The sequence below is a fragment of the Amphiprion ocellaris genome, chromosome 21, assembly GCF_022539595.1.
Source record: "Amphiprion ocellaris isolate individual 3 ecotype Okinawa chromosome 21, ASM2253959v1, whole genome shotgun sequence".
In the NCBI taxonomy this organism is placed as follows: domain Eukaryota; kingdom Metazoa; phylum Chordata; class Actinopteri; family Pomacentridae; genus Amphiprion; species Amphiprion ocellaris.
Window position 1 is genome coordinate 17,073,486 of NC_072786.1, and position 17,309 is coordinate 17,090,794.

Sequence of the window (17,309 nt, forward strand, 5' to 3'; positions counted from 1 at the left end):
CTCAAATTGATATGAACTTCACAAGTTTGTTCAAAACTTGATTCAGCTTGATCTTACAATGTGAGCCTGTTGTGATGGTAGGAGTGGGAGTGTTGGCTTTCTTAGTCTTGAAGTGTCCAATAAATGATCTACAGGGTCAGTTACTGTGGAGGAACATCCACGACAGTCTTCCTTGGTCTTCAAGTCAAAGCATTGATGTATGTTTGGGGTCATTATCCTGCTGTAGGATGAATCATTCTCCAGAAAGATGCAAACCAAAGGGTGCGGCATGTCTCTGAGAAATGTCTCTAAGGGCTGAAGTTGACTTCCAGAGTAGCTTAATACCTCCAATATCCGAATGTTCCCACAACTGTGTTCCACTGCAGGTTTGGTATTTTGTGTCATCACCCTACTTCTGTTTGTCTTTTTACATACACCCTTCTTTTGTTGCCATCAAAATAAATGTGGATTCATCAGTAAATTTAACTTGTTTTCCGGTCATCCACTGTGACAAAGCTGGTCAGGAATGTCTGAGAAATAGTTTGGAGACACTACCATTTGACAATACTTCTCCTGATTGGAGTCTTGCATTCTTTACTGAGCTAATTCTGTATCTGTGGTAAAATTTCTTTTCTATCTTTCTGAGAACGAAGCTTGATGTATTGATCCTCTGATCATGTGCTCACTTTTTCTCTGCTGTATCGTGCTTCAGATAAGACTGATCTAGTCTCCATGAAGCATTAAGTGCTATGCAACACCTCCTAAGAAACCTGCAGTCCAGTCATGATTTGTTGCTGAGAAAGCCAACAATGTGACCTCAGTTTACTGTGTTTTCCCAGTAGTGCACAAGTTATTTTAAAAGAATAGCCTAACATTCTTAAACACGCCTGTTTGCTCTCATGCCAAGAACAAGATGAGTAGACTGAAGTCACTTTCATATCTGCACACATTAAACATAAAGTTACAGCGGTTGGCTTAGCATAGCACAAAGACTGAAAGCAAAGGGAAAGCTAGCCTGCGTTTGTTGTGGGTAGAAAGGAAGAAATACGCTGCCTAGACAGCCTAGAAATAGTTCCAGCAAACCCCAGTATGTGTTCTTACATTTTTGCTTTTTTCCAAACTAAGAGTGCAGAGGGGTTCACACAGAATCCTGTAGACTTCAGTAGAGGACAAATTTTGCTACACACAGACCTTAGCAGACCCTTGTTCATGACTGCAGGCATAACTCTGGCCTAATCGTAAGGTATGATGATGTTGAATTACATCACATATCCTCTCAAAATGAGACATAATTCGAAAACAGCTAGTCCAACACAAAGGTTTGGTCAGGAATCCCACTTTTAACCTCAAAGTGCATCGACCAATACAAGCTTTCAAAACGGACAACGATTGTAGATGCAGTTCTATTTATACTACAATTGATATGCATTGCGTTGCTCCTCATGTGGAGCACAACGACAAACGAAACTCTGGTGTATGTTTCTGAAAGGCTGCCTGTAACTTTGCACTTTATACAGGATATAGCAGCTTCTTGCAGATTGGTCTGTTGCAGCACATCAATGTAGTTTTTCCTGATGTGTCCCGAGCACAGGACTTCTGCAGAATTTAGAGCTTTACATTGTGGTGGGGCATGCACAAATCAAACCATCTCCAAAGCCGAGCAGCTGCTACTTCAATTGCAACTCTTTTAATGATGACTTATAAAGGTGTCGATGACCAAAAGTCCCCTTGCACAGTCTCTCATCATAACAAGCAATTGATTCAAGCATAATTTCTTTTAATAGCATGTGTGCAGTTGGTGTGCTTGCAGTGCGAACACTTTGTGCAGACCTTTGTGGGTGAAAGATGAAATGTACGACACATACGCCCTTGCAGACCCTTGAGGAAACAGACATGGCAAGCCTGAATTAGCCTGAAAGACTCCTAGCATCTACCTAAGAAAGAGCCCTGAAAAGTTATTGTTGTTAACATGATGAAATCTGTTTCAGTGCAGTCTTTCCTGTCAAACATGGTTTAAACCCGACTCGACTGTTCCTACAGTTTTCTGTCTCCCTTTCTGCCCATTCCTCCCCTGTTTGAGAAGAGCATGACAAAATTTTAAACAAAATAAAGAGAGAGAAAAAGTTTCTCTTTATTGATGCTTGAATGACAAGCTCAACTGACAGGAAGCCAGCAGAGAGGCTCAGACACACGCCGAGTGTCTACGCACATGCATTATGCACACACACCTTCAATCGCATGTGCACAGGAAGACAAGCACACACAAGCGCAGCACACCTCCCACGCTACCAAAACACTGTCTCACCTGACAAATTAGAATGTGTGCGAGCCTGTTGGTTTTTGACATTGCAGGCATCTGTCACATTTCTGTCAGAGCTTCACGTGGTTTCACATGGAGACAAAGAAAGCTAAAAAGAAGCCTCGTGTCATTCTCCTCTCTCTCTCCTCCTCTCTCCCTGTCCATCCTCTCTCTGCTGTCGTTTCTCCGCTGGGTTCTGTCGAGTGAAGCAGGAACGGGGAGCAGAAGTCAGCAGCACATGCTGCATAATTCTCAGTCTCCTATTGTAATTGCCGGGACTTTTATAAAAGATTCAGCAACAACGTCCATGGTTTGATTGTGAATGAAGCAGGGTCTTATCGTTTCAAATTAAAGATTTAGTGTGTTGTTTTCTCATCCAGTCTGTCGGAAGAAACATTTTTGCGAGCAAAACAACATAGAATGGTTAATGCTAGATGTGCAAAATGTAAAAACAATAACAACGTGACTAGCATGGCTCATACTACAAACATATAGAAGAAGAAGTGTGAGGATAATGCTGATACAGTTTACAGTCTGTGGGTAAAGGCTACAATGCTAGCAAATGAAAATGTAGCCCAATGAGCAATGGGCCTATAGCAGTAAATGACCTAATAACAGCATGTGATAAATTAATAAACAGTTAAGCACCCAGAATACCAAATGGATGAAGGTTTCCCTGATTTTAATGCTGAAAAAGTAGCAGTGAAACAACTCAGTTTTCATTAGTGATTCATTATTTCAGTAATTTACTGTGTAAAAAAATGAGCCTCAATGAGAGGATTTGCTTTATGGTTTGTTTTTTGTCTTTTTAATGTAAACACTGTTTAAAGAACATTCATCACTCCTAAAAGTTACAACTATTGTCCCATTAATCTAAGTATATGGCAATATTTCTCGCAGATTGCATCAGTTCAGATTGATAGGTGATAAGGTAATGTTGCATCAGCTGTTACTTTATACAATATTATACTTTATACTCTATACAAGCACGTTGCAGTCCTTCCTTGTTTGATGCCTGGTTAGTTTTCCTATTTGTTTTCTGTTCAAACTGATAAACTGAAGCAACTTCTGGTAACATTTCAGTCATGAATGCTGTATTCCATCACTTTCCATCTCCGCAACGTCGCCCGTCTCCGCCCCTTCCTCTCCTTCTCAGCCGCTGAAACCCTCATTCATGCCTTCGTCACTTCCCGCCTTGACTACTGCAATAGCGTTCTCTTCGGCTCCACCTCCAAAGTTCTCAATAAACTTCAACTCATTCAAAACTCTGCTGCCCGACTCCTCACCCGAACCTGTTCTCACGACCATATCACACCCGTCCTGCGGAACCTCCATTGGCTCCCCATTTCACACCGCATCCAGTACAAACTGCTTCTCCTCACCTTCAAGTCCATCCATAATCTAGCCCCCTCTTACCTTACCGATTTGCTCCTCCCCTACACCCCCCCCAGGAATCTCCGTTCCTCCCACACAAACCTCCTTTCCATCCCGCACAGGACCAGCCGGCGACATTGGGGGGACAGAGCCTTCGCCATTGCCGCCCCCACACTCTGGAACTCACTCCCCCATGCCCTCCGTGACTGCACCAACCTCACCACATTTAAATCCCTTTTAAAGACTCACCTTTTTAGATCTGCTTTCCTTAAGTGATTCTGTATTTTATCTTGAACTTGTTTACTATCTACTGATTTTAATTATCTGTTTTGTTCTATCTTATTGTATTTTATGTACAGCGTCTTTGAGCTTTTGGAAAAGCGCTTTATAAATAAAATTTATTATTATTATTATTATTCACTAAAACTGTTGCATAAGGATGCACATGCTTATTTTGGAATATTTTCAGCTCTGCCTTAACTACTACATTAATGAATACGCTATTTTTTTAGTTTGTATTTGTAATGTTGGTCATTTATGTAGCACCCCATCGTGAAAACGGTTAGGTGCACTTCCTTTGAGCACCAGTGTAAATGGAATATGTCTGGGTTTTGCTTGGTTGTCAGACAATAACAGGATATTGTACATGGTATTTTGAGCTTGCATAACTTGTGATGAAGCTTTTAGCCTCGCTGGCTGCTTGGTTTTGGGGATGGCAATGTCCATCTGTTGGCTAAAGAACCTCTTTTTGTCTAGACTGAAATATCTCAAAAGCTACTGTTCTGTAGTGATCTGTATTGATTCCATGTCTTTTTCTTTAGCACCTCTTGCAAAATCAGTCTTTTTAAGGTATTTTGTTAGACTAAGACTAAAAAATTGATGAAATGATTGAGAAAGTAATCAACTGATTCATTTAACTATCGCTAGTAGTCATAAATCACATAAATCACATTGTTATAAAACTAAAGGACACAGTTTAGGAGGAAGAATCGAGAAACCACAGTACCATCTCTAAAGAATTAATTGTAATTTACCAGAGTTCATTTTTTAAAAGAAAAATCAATAATGAAACACTGGGGGGTTAGGTGATGTCAGTGTTCCTTCTTTTGCAGTAAATAGTTAGCCATTTTGAAATGGAAAGAATTATTTTTGACCTTGCTCTAAATTCTTACCTTTGTAGAAAAGCAGCTCATTACTTTCAGAGGAATGTGCACCAGAGGTGTGTGTGCGCCTGGTGTCCAACTGAAAATAATTAGCTGGTCTGCTGGGCAGCAAAGTACGAGCGAAGCAGTGGCAGGATTTTTACATTAATGCTTTTAATATGTGTGTGTGTGTGCATGTGTGCGTGTGTTCCAACTATTGTTGAAGTTTGGGCAGATTTTTTTGTATTTTGGAAGAGTTTGGTGTGTGTGGGTGTATGTGTGTGTGTGTGTGTGCCCAGACGGTATTTTAACATGGCTAGCCGACTTCTTGCAGCCCACAGTTAAACAGTGACTCACAGATTCCTCTCTCCCTCCTGTTCCTTCTCTTTCTCACCAACCTCCCTTCTTCTCTCACCCGTTTCTTTCTCCTCTTCTCTTTTTTTAACCACTTTTCTTGGTTTTCTGTCTTTCTTTCTCCGACTCACCGCCCCCTCTCTTTTCCTCTCTCCAGGTTGGGTGCTGACTCCAGCAGACTTCAGGACAGAGGTGCTTTTTCCTCCCCCTCGCTGCTCTGACTGTGCCAGCCCCAAACCCAGTAAGTCACAGCAACACCACACCAAGCTGCTGCTTCTGATTTTTACTCCTCTCACGCTGTTTTTATTGTCATGTTTGAACACAAACTTTACGTTGGTGTTTATGTAGTTATATATCCCAAAAGGCCTCATAGGAGTAATTAAACCCAAGTGGTTTCTGGATGTTTTTTTCTGCTGCTGTTACATTTTTACTCACTGTGGGCTTATTTAAAGTATAAAGTTCTGCACCTTTATGGAAACAGTCAAACCATGGCTCAGAGTAAAAGGAAGTCAAAAATGTCTTTAGTACAGAATACCAAAATTATGAGGCCATACATCATAAAAAAACGAAGAAGACATAAGATTTGATTACTTATTTTACAAAAAATTGACAAACCCGGAGTCAACATGTACACTAACCACTAAAACCTTGCCAGATGTGCCAAGCAGTATGGATTTTTTATTTTTTTTTAGTTTTTACACAATATGGCAAGTGTAAAAGATTAGTTTATAACTTTATTGTGATAAAATATCACGATTTTAAGTTTCAATTTGGTAACTGTTCTGACTGAACACATGATTAGTTCAAGAACTGTCAGTAAAGCTGAAAGTCACAATTCTCTTTGCTTTTTTTTTACTGTTTCAGGTACTGATTAATGGTGTAACTTTTCAAAGATAACATGCCTTTGAAACCTGCTGGCAGGTTTGGAGTTCAAGGGTTAAACTAGTTTTGCAAAGACAAAATTCCACTGTGTAGGCCGACCTAATAACCGAGTGGTTCTGGCACATACCACATGGACACAAATGTCATCAGCAGCGAGTTTCCAGTTTAGTTCTGTCTGACCAGAGTTTTGCTGCAAGTCATTCCTCTCTTTCCTCACATTCCCTGTTCAGTCCAATGCTCCTATTAAAATACAAGTATCTTACTCATCAAGTTTTAAGAAACTTCTAGCTGTTTACCAGAACTAATTGGTTTAGCAAAGCAGGAAAGGTAACAGGCAGCACACAGGCAGGATGTTTCACCATTAGAGATGCCCAAATCAAAAGCAATACCAAATGTTTTTGACTGGAGCTGCTGATAAAAAAAAAAAAAGTTTCCTGACACACATGAGCACACATATACACAACCCCTGAGGGCCCCTGGGACTTCAAAGAGCCGTCTACTGTACCTCAGCGACACCTCAGCACCAGCCAGGTGCCGCAGAGAGGAGGAGGGAGGGAGGAGAAAGGGTGAGGAGAGGGGAGAGGGCACAAAATGGAGAGAGAAGTAAAAGTGGAGGTGCAGGGACAAGGAGGAAGGAGATGGAAGAGAACAGGTAGGAAAGCCAGACTGCAACATAGGCTGCAAAACAAGTTGCAAAAGCTGACACGCAGAGATCTAAAAACAGGCCACAAATACAGACAACACAGCAGACAAGGAGTTGCTGCCGCCAAAGACAGAGACATGTGGGGGAGGGCAGTAACACTCTGCCGCTAATACCCCTGCTGCTATGTTGTGAAGAACCCCAGTTCCCCTTTTAATGGTGAACTATTCCTTTAATCATAGCAGTAAAACACACTCACACACATACATAATACTGTTCCTCTCTGCCTGACAGGAAATGTGGTTCAGAGCACAACGTGACGAGTCACAGTTCAGCTTTTACAACTTGCGGGCACACACACACTCGCACACGCAGCAAAGTTCAAAAGCAGCACTTGTAAGTATGAAAAGGTTTTGTCAGCAACCTATATGCGGCAGAAATGTGGGCCTTTGTCTAATTTAGGTCCGCCTGTACGTTGTTTTTGAATTAACTTGTTTAGGAGCTGTCAATCACGCAGACGAGCAGGATCTGTGGGTTTGAAGAGGGGGAAAAATCGCACTGAGAGGAAGATACGGGGTTCTTAAGATGAAGCCATTTAGTGCACGCTTTGATCCCAGCTGCCTACAGTGCAATGAGTGCACAGAGTCTTTGCTTGGCTGCAACGCTGAACCTTTGAGGTACATGGCAAAATGAGGCCTGGCAGTGGTAGCGCTGTGCTCTACCAGATGTGGCTGATGCAGGGAAGTGGAGCTGAGATGGAGGAGCGCAGCAGCAGCTTTCGGGCTCATTGTGAAGTTGTATCTTTGTGACAAATGTGGATATTAGCCTCACTGACCTCCCCAGAGCTCGCCATTGTTCTCTTAAGCTTTGCCTGTTTTCTATGTGCTATTCTGTTCTCTACCCTTTAACCTCACCCCGACTGGTCGAGGCAGATGGCTGCTCTGCCTGGGCCTGATACTGCCAAAGTTTTTTCTTTGCAAAAAGCTTGCTCAAAAAAATCGCTAATCTGAATTAATCATGTAAGAACATTACGTTAATATGTTGGTCTGCAGCTGGGTAATTGATGCACCCATATCTGTTTGTTTGGTCTAAAGCTGGAGACAGTTGGCTTAGCTTAGCACAAAGACCAAAAGCAAAAAAAACCCCACGTAGCCTAGCTCTGTAGAAAGGTATAAATTATGCATCTCATCATCAAGAAGGGTTTTCCTTTTCAATTCTTTGCCAGAAGCCGCCACTTTCCAGAGGTTTGTGTCATTACTGTGATTTTATTAGACAACTAGAGGAGACTCCAATCTTCATATGGATTAAACAGACACATAACATTTTAATGAGATATAACTAGGCATGCTGTTCCACTTTCTTTCACTCTCTGTGTTAAGCAACGCTAACCATCTGCTAGCACTATTGCCAAAAAAATCAGAAAAATGTTTTTGAGATGGATGGAAGATCATAAAAACTAAGACTGCAGAGAGGTTTGGTTATACTGGTGTAAATTTGCACATTCGTCGCAAAAGAGAAGTGAAACAGTGCTAACGAGCAGCAAATATGAAAGTATCACTTTTTACATGTTCTGTGCATGTCAGTTCATAATAACTATACGGTGTGTAAAAGCAGTTTGGCCATTTTCAAACAGCTTTTGGTGACCTGCAGTGACAGTTTTCTTACACGTCACAATAAATGTCCATGAGAACATTTGTAGCACCTGGTTTCTTTTCATACAATTTGAAGTTAACTCGCAGTGTGTACAATAGAGTGATATATCATGCTCTGTAACTACATAATGCTGAACACCCAGCAGCGAAACTCCAGAGCTTAATTCACACTCGGCTCTCTCTATTCAAAATGCAAATTGAGACTGCAACTTATACAATAATGGGCAAGTTTGTATTCTGCTCACAGATTGTTCAGGGAAATTGTTTCATCCAGAAAAAAAGAGTCTTTCAGTATTTTAAAAGTGAAGCTGGTGCTTCACAGGTGGCCTGCACCACCTCCAAGGACTCGCAACAACACCACAAGGGACGCAAGGTGACCGGATGTTAAAACATGGCAACCCTGCACCCTGCTGATGTGTCCTTGAGCAAGACACCAGAACCCCCAGTAGCTCCTGCAGTGAGTGGAGCTCCTGAGCAGAGCCTGACCTCTGACCTCCCAGTGGAGGGCAGTAGGACAAAAAAGAGATTTTCCCTATGGGGATTAATAAGGTGTCACATTATCATTTGAATGCAGCTGATTGTATCTTCGTCAGGCTACATTTCAGCCTGCAGACCTTTCTGTAGAAGCGCACGCTATGACCTTGTCTCCTGAATGTGACGGGGAGAGGTCTGCGCACCAAAATGTCACACGATAAAGAAACAACCCTCTATTTTGTACGTCATTTATCTGCATTACAACCTCTTTGCTTCTGTTTCTTCCATGGCGTTGCTGCTGCATGTACGACTCCACCAAACCAACTTATGCTATTCTACAACAAAACAGGCAAAATATGTGGTAAACTGTAGCTTACAGGCCTCTTTACTGCCTCTGTTGAGCCGATTTGAGATGTTTCTGGGACAAAGCGGCACAAAATGTCACAAATCTTTCACATCTCTGTGTGCTCTCGTTGCAGTGCTATTGCACAAGACCAAAGGCCAGCTAAAGCAAACTTAAGAAACAGCAAACAGTGACATTCTGTATATGTGTGTGTGTGTGTGTGTGTGTGTTCGTCTTTCTTTCTGTCTGTCCCTGTCCCTGTGGTCAACAATCCCTCTGCTGGCCTTTATCCCCAAATCCCCATGGACAGAGAGTCAGGAGAGGGAGAATGCTTAAATGCTTTGAATGATGGTGTGGAATGCTAAAAAGAAGTGTGTGTGTTTGTGTGTGTGTGTGTGTGTGTGTGTGTGTGTGTGTGTGTGTGGTGGTCGGGGGGAGAGGAGACAGGGGGGTCTCCTGCCTGGTCTAGGATCTGGTATGCGTGACTGAACAAGAGGAGGAGAAAGAGAGGAAGAGAAGAGAAAAAAACTCACCAAAACCTGCCTTCCTAACTTCTAAAGACACAATGGCTACTGACTGGCCTGGCAACCCTCCCTATGAGTGTGTGTGTGTGTGTGTGTGTGTGTGTGTGTGTGTGTGTCACTTCACACACAGGACACGTCCCTGATGGAAAGCAGAAAGAGGGAAATCTGCCCTAACCAACTTTTAGATCTCATTACCCTGCACATGCAGCCACACAGGCGCAACTCTGCCACATGTGAAAGGAAACACTGCAAAAATAACCAAAACACCAAAATCCTTCCACCTAAAACCACCAAATCCACTGAATTCAACCCCCTCTTTGCCGTTTTGAGACCTCAAGACTTCAAAATGTGAAACTCAGCTTCCCTCCCAGTTGAGCGAAACACCTTTCGGTTGCATTCGCAGACGTTGATGATTAAAAAAATCAGCAGGGTAGAACAGTTTCCTATAATAAACGCCTTGGTGATAATTAATTACACAGGCACTGCAGCCAAATCAAGACGGCAAGCATCCATTTTGAATCTCCTCATAAATAATAAAACAACACAAGAGATTTTTTTATGGTTTTTTCCAGTCCTTTTTCAGAGGAAAGACTGGACTGATCAGGAACAATACTAAGAAGTGTGTGGGTGGTTATTAGGAGCAATGTATTAATTGTAGAACCATAGCATTTCTGTCTTGTGGGAAACAATATTAAACCTTGGATGTTTCCTGTTAAAAACAACAAACAGCATAGTGACAACAATGAGGTGCACCTACACACAAGTAATCCACACAGCTCTCTTTTCATTCATTATATAAATATCTTTAATTGTTTTAACCGTAAGAATATAAAACAATTTAATTTTGGGATTCTGCATTTTTTTCTCTTTACAAACACATAATATACAGTACATCTTTTTTATTTTCAAACACACAGCTTTTTCAGCAGGACGCACATCTGTATATTAATTTTTCTAGCAGGTCATTGCATTACATGAAAAACCACGCACACGCCGGCATCGGTGTGCACACGCGTGTGCATGTGTGTACAGCCTAAATGCGTGTGTGTGTGTGTGTGTAAGAGAGAGAGAGAGGTGGGGAGAGAGAGGGCGAGAAAAGAGACGCATACCGCTTGTAACCCGAGACGGAGGAGAGAGAAAGAAAAATAATCGATTGCTCCTTATTCTAAGCATGTCTCAAAATGGATTCGGGGTATTTTTATTCAGAGAGAAGATGGAGAAAAAAAGAGGAGGAAAAAAGACATCCCTGCCCTCTTCTCTCTCTCTCTACTCCACACCGGTGAGAGCCACATGAATATGAATGTGTTGGTATTAACGTGGGAAAATAAAAAACCGTGAGACAAAACCCTGATTCAATCGATAAAAGGTTAAGATATAGAAATCACTTCAATTTGAAGTACGACGCTCTGAGCAACATTCACTGACATTAATCTCCACCTGCTTCCCCCCCTGACAAAAAATACCTAATAATCCTATAAGGACATACGTTGTGTTTACTATCTTTCCCCACGTTTGCTTTATCATTATAGAATCACTGTAGGTATTTCTGCTTGGGCTCCTTTATACTGGTCAAAGCAAGCTGGGTGTTAGAGTTGGACTTTACCCTTAAAAAAACGAAGGAAACAAACAATAAAAAAAGCTCTTGCACATGTATTTTGCATAAAGCGGCGTCCTCTTGCAGTTTTTTTTTTTTTACAACTCACTTTCCCTTTCTCTCTCTCTCTCTCTGGGAAATTGTTGCTGTTTATGGGGGTAAATTAACAAAGGTAGTTAGATTGTGTCCTGGTCTCCTTTCTCTGCTCATGGAAGAGGGGAGGAAGGGAGGGAGGGATGGGGGAGAGATATGGGGGAGGGGGCAGACACAGTCCCTTTAGGCACATTTTCTCCCAGTCTCTCATTCTCGCTTTCCTTCTCTTTTTTTTTTTTTAAACAGTATACACCCTTTGAAAATAACCACATACGAGGTAGCCAAATGTTTTTTAGGCGTGATGGCTGTAGCGGAGATTAAATGTCTCAAATCCAGACTCACTGCAAAAATAAATGTCTCAACTTTTTAAAACCTCTCTTTGCTTTTTGAAATAAAAAAGGGATGGATAACATTTTCAGAATTTACTGTAAGCAAGTGTCAGGAAATGATTATTCTGTCGAGAGAAAACAAGCGGATTTTGGAAGTTACTCCAGTCTGAAGTGTAAAAATTTGTTTTATGAGATATTAAAACTCAATATGAGATCTGTTAACAGGGATTTTTCATGAGCTCGTAACAAAAAGTAAGTTTTAATTGCTTTCTACCAGGCAGAATATTAAGTCATACCAAACACTAATTTGAAATCCTGCAAGGCCAACGGAAACAAAATGAGAAATGAACAGAAGATTCTGGTCACATGGGAGAAGCACACCTTACACAGGAGGGGGGGGGGAGGAGGATTTCTCTCTTTTTAAAATAAGAAAAGAAATTTCCCCGCCCCTTCACCTCCTTCTCCCCCCCTCCTCATGTCCCTCATCCAAAAAAAGAAAACAAACACACACACACACACACACACACACACACACACACACACACACACACACACACACACACACACACAAACCTCCAAACATCTCCAATCACCTCACTTTCTCACTCTCTGTCATCTGCCAGAGTCCCAGGTTCAACACTTTAAGGCAGGGGAGCTGTGTGATCCTCTCCAGTCCCCTCTTGGTGATCTTGGTACATCCATACAGGTCGATGCCCGCCAGCTGGGTCAGGTGGTCTGCTATGAGCTCCAGCCCTTTGTCCGTGATGCGCACGCACTGTCCAATGTTCAGGGTCCTCAGCTCGTGCATCTGCCTCACCATCCGGTTGATCCCGTCGTCAGAGATGTGGCACGAGCACAGCGACAGCGACTTGAGCTGGTACAGCCCCTGAGCTATGTACGCCAGGGTCTGGTCCCCGATTTTGTCACAGAAGGACACGTCGAGCCCAGAAAGCCTCAGGGTGCCCATGGCGAGGTGCATGGTCCCCGTGTCGCTGATGTTGTCACAGGAGCGCAGGTTGAGGCTCCACAGGGAGGTCATGTGGGAGAGGTGGATCATCCCGGCGTCCGAGATCCCCCCGCAGAAGCTCAGGTTCAGCACCCGCAGCTTGGTCAACCCCTTGGAAATGTGTTTGAGTGACAGGTCCGTGAGTTTCTGACAGTCCTGGAGAGTCAGGTATTCTAGGTTCAAGCAGCCCTCTGCTGCGCTGCGGGTCATGCCCGCCAAATGTCCAATCCCCACATCCGAGACATGCCTGCAGGACCTCAGATTGAGGCTCTTGAGCCTGTGGAGGCCCCAGGCTATCAACAGAAGCCCAGTGTTGGTGATGTTGCTGCAGCCTCCAAGCTCCAGCACCTCCAGGTTCTTCAGGTACTGGGCGATCCTGCCTAGACTGGAGTCTGTGATCTGCTTGCACAGACTCAGGTTCAAAACCCTAAGTGATGGGATCTCCTGCACAAATGCATGGCCCAGCCCGTTATCCGTGAGGTTGTAGCAGCCGGACAGGTTGAGGGACTCAATGTTAGGCATTCCCTGGATGACATAGCTCAGGCTGCGGCGCAGAGACAGGATCTGGACCCTCCGGATGCCCCTGGCCTGGAGGCTGGGGAACAGGGAAGGATTGGCCCGGCGGAGGTGCAGCTTAGCCTCCACCCCCCTCCACACTGACTTGTGGTAGGATGCGTCTCTCCAAGCGATACACACTTGGGCAACCCTGCCTTTGTCCCTCACGTCCAGATAGCTGAAAATCATGGCCAAAATTTCCGGGAAGAGGCACGAAATGTGCGTCTCCATTGTTTTTCAAAACCCAGGCATATAAGAATTAATACTCCACACCTCCAAGGCTGAAAAAAGGAGCCCACTCAAACACCCCCTTCTCTTGCAATTATGCCAAAGTATCAACAGTCCCAGTTATCCACAGAAGTGAAAAAGAAATAGGAGTTGTGTGTTTCTCTCTTTTTTTCTCACACTGAACTGTGCAAAATCGATCCAACTCTCTCCAAATGCCACGTGATCCGGTCTGGTTGCGCAGTAGGATTCAAATGTATTAAAAAAGAAAAAGGAAGAGAAAAAAACAAAAAAAAAACGTTTATTCCTGCCTCAGCCCCTCTCTCCGCCAAAAAGAGGAGGAGAGGGGGCGAAAAGGAAGAAGGAGGAGGAGAGGAGGAAAAAGCGTCAATCCTTCCCCCTCTCTCTCCCTCTCTCAGACGACGCTTCCTTGTATTATACCTACAAAAAGCCTTCCTCTCTCGGCCGAGCGGGGATCCAGACGGTCGTACATTTCAGAATTTAGAAAGTAAAAACCGAGACTGTTAACGCCGCCTCTCAAACAGCAGCTCCATGGTAGAAAAAGCAGCGAAGATAGAGCAAGATTGGCTTTGTAGGCAGAGTGAGAGAGAGAGAGGGGCGTCCTGGGCTCAAAGCCTTTGTCTGCTCTTTTCAAACCGAGTTGGCAGGGACCCCGGCACTGTGGCTGTACCGGAGGGGTGGCGGGAAGTAATAACATCACCCTCGTGCGTTTAAAAACTGATTTAGCGACAAGCAGCGTTCGTACGAGTGTCACAACAGGACACTGCGCTGCGGAAATGCGTGTGTAATTACTTCGCAAGCGACGCAGTGCGAAATTAAATCGTTCTCCCTTCGACCCACCCCTACCCCCTCCGTGTCACGCAGTTGGTTCGTCCCGCCTCAGCTGGAACGGTGCGAACAGTTTCCCTTGGAAACCAACTTCTTACAATTCAGTTCACTTTGGGCTTTAACCCTTTGAGCGGACCACACAGCAAACACAGGCCAGCACCCGGAGAAGCTCCTCGGCGCGCCGTACTTGGCACAAGCGTTTAGCGTCTTTTTATTGCCATTTCCTTGTTGTTATCGTTGTTGTGGAAATGCAATGAGAGCGCTTCCAAAACGCCGCCACAACAGCGCTCTTTGTCTCATGTAAACAACACAGCTTCAGTTTGTCTCTCTCAATGTTATGTGGCTGCAGTTTCAGGACCCCAGTTTGGTTTTTTGTAAATCATGACATTCCTACCTACTCAACTGGATGATGACTAAAGAGCACCCACATTCCACCCAAATATGGTACTTTCTGTCCAAATGCTGACACTTTTAAAGGTTTATTCTTCCCAAATAGTAGAGCAATGGCCTTTTCTGGAATTATAGTGGTCTCACTGATCGTTAAATGACATTGAAATCATTTTACTGGTGGGAAGAAATCAAAAGAAAAAGGTCTTAGTCAAGTTGATGTCATATTTTGACAGTACAAAAGAGGAGTTTGTGGTTTCTCATAAGAATCTACATATACTGTTTTGTACTGTTTACAAGAGAGTCATATGGAGGTTTGTTCATTAATGTGGACAAAACTTTTTTGTGAAATGTAAAAATGTAAGAATAGGACTTTTGAGGGAAGGTGCCCCTCATGGATATCAGTGGTTTTTGAAACTTAGGCCTTCCTAATGTTGAATTTGTGAACAATTATGTATGCTCTCATCTAATACAGGAACATAATAACTTTTTAAAAAGTATTATCTGTCTAAAAGTCTAATTAGGTGACTAATTGAGCCAATAATATAATCTTACATTAGTTTACTGTGTCACTACCTACTCTAAGCTAAATATCCCTGCATGTTGTTATTTTAAATATTAATACTAGTAAAGTTGAGTTATATCTTTGTCCTATAGGCCCCTCAGCTGTACACTAATTAGCAATAATGAAACTTTAAAAATAATCAAGTATGGTTTTTTTTGTTATTTAGTATTCATATTGCAGTTGAAGTTAGAGCAACATCACAGTTTTGGGAACATCGTCATGGAGAAAGATGCTGTTTTTCAAGATTTTAACTTTTAAAATAACAAAGTAACAATAATAATAACACAGTCTGTCATGATTTAATCACCCTCTAAATATGTTTACTTAAGCATCCTTCTTGTGTATATTGTATTGATTTTCCAACAATATATATTTGAGAAAAAAGAATAGACATTGTTCTTCAAGGTTGGGGCATCTTTAACTGGTTTATCAAACTTGCTAACTTAAAAGTTGTGGTTTTAAAAGTTTATTTCACCCAAAATACTACTTTCTCTTCTGCAGTTTAACTTGGTTTCTCAGAGCCAGCAGACACGTGCTAATCTTCTCACTTACTTTATTACAAGTGGCGCCTCCAGAAATTTTTCACAAGGGTGACAAGATGAGGCCACTGACAATATTTGAGGTGGCACACAATAACAAAAGCCATAAATTAATTTCAGGAATTATGTTTGTAGCATAGAGGGTGGTTGAAAATTAAGACAGCATGAGATTTTCCTATTTTACAGATATTTTATAGATTACCTGATGCACATAAATCAACGTCGGTACATACAGTTAAGGTGACCACTGTTCATAGAGTCCAGAAGAATAAGATACTGTTTAATAATTAAAGAGTAAAAAGTTCACCTATAGGCATAACATTCAGTTTATTTAGATGTGACTCTTTCATAACAGCAAACATGAACAAAATATTCATTAAAGAATAGAAAAAGTCATAAATAATGAGGAATAAAGAGATTGTAAATATACAGTGCAGTGTACATTGTGTTAAAGTTGCAGTCGTGTGTGTGTGTATGTCTTGTTATGCATAAGCGTTTGTGTGTGTGTACACTTGTATGTTATATTTCATCCAATGTGCCGTTGCTGTCAGAGATGAAGTGCAATAATTTGAATATTGAAAGTTATGATTTCAATACTGAAATTTACGTCCACATGAGATGATAATTTATCAAACTACGGAAATATATGGTGCGACAAAAGGTATTTTTATCATTACTCTGCTACTTGTTGCCATATTTTGGGTTAATGATTACAGAGGTCACATTCTGTAGCACATCTATATGCATAACAATGTCACTGCTACAAATATTCTGCAAAATCTCCCTAACAATTTAGACTTAGGATCAGACTTTCACAGTAAAATAACACCCAGCTAAGATTACGCGGTATTCAGCTGTGTAACTAATGATAAAACTGTCACAAACTGTGCCACCGTGTGTGACAGCTCTCCTGCCTGAGGTGAAGAAAAGCATGTTGGGATAATTTATAATTAGAATCATAAGAATAATTATAGGTAATTATTGAAGTTACTGCTGTGTTGTGTTGTCTTGTGTGAAATGTGAGCACCTCCTCTGCTTTGGAGGCACTCATATGGAAGGTATTTAATAAACTCAGAGGAAAGACTCCTAGAAACAGCTGGAAGCAACAAACTAAACTTCAGCTCCTGTTAATATTTTGAAGTTAAATTGTGCTTCTGTCAACCAAAGACACAAACTCTCTTTTGTGGTCTCTGTGATGTTTATGAACAGCCACACAGCTGCTATATGTATAGCCATTACAGTCATCAGTGTTGCTTTCACTTGCACTCAGATGCATTTGCTGAAACGTCTCGTTGGAGAGTCAGTAAATGAACTTGACCTATCAGATCTGGGGTGGCCAATGAGATTTCAAGGGTGGCCTTGTTCCCCCACGGAGGCGCCTCTGTTTATTGCAAAACCAGATATTAGATTTACATTTCCGGATACCATCAGTCAACATCTCATCATGCAGATATGAAGAGGATTAGCTGTGGCTGAAAATCTGCTCTGAAACAAAACACCAGCT

General features: G+C 42.2%; 2 protein-coding genes across 7 annotated transcripts in view; one reads left to right on the plus strand and one right to left on the minus strand.

Moving 5' to 3' along the window:
* The window catches only part of wnt5b (wingless-type MMTV integration site family, member 5b), a 110,974-nt gene that overhangs the window by 54,235 nt on the left and 39,430 nt on the right, over positions 1–17,309 (plus strand). For all 6 annotated transcript variants that reach the window (XM_055006538.1, XM_055006536.1, XM_055006539.1 and 3 more), the window contains one exon: positions 5,306–5,389. The gene's annotated coding sequence lies outside the window, so the exon portion shown is untranslated. The remainder of the gene's footprint in view (positions 1–5,305; positions 5,390–17,309) is intronic.
* Positions 10,445–14,149, minus strand: fbxl14b (F-box and leucine-rich repeat protein 14b). Its single transcript, XM_023278298.3, has one exon. The coding sequence runs from the start codon at positions 13,469–13,471 to the stop codon at positions 12,269–12,271; it is 1,203 nt and encodes a 400-aa protein (XP_023134066.1). The 5' UTR covers positions 13,472–14,149; the 3' UTR covers positions 10,445–12,268.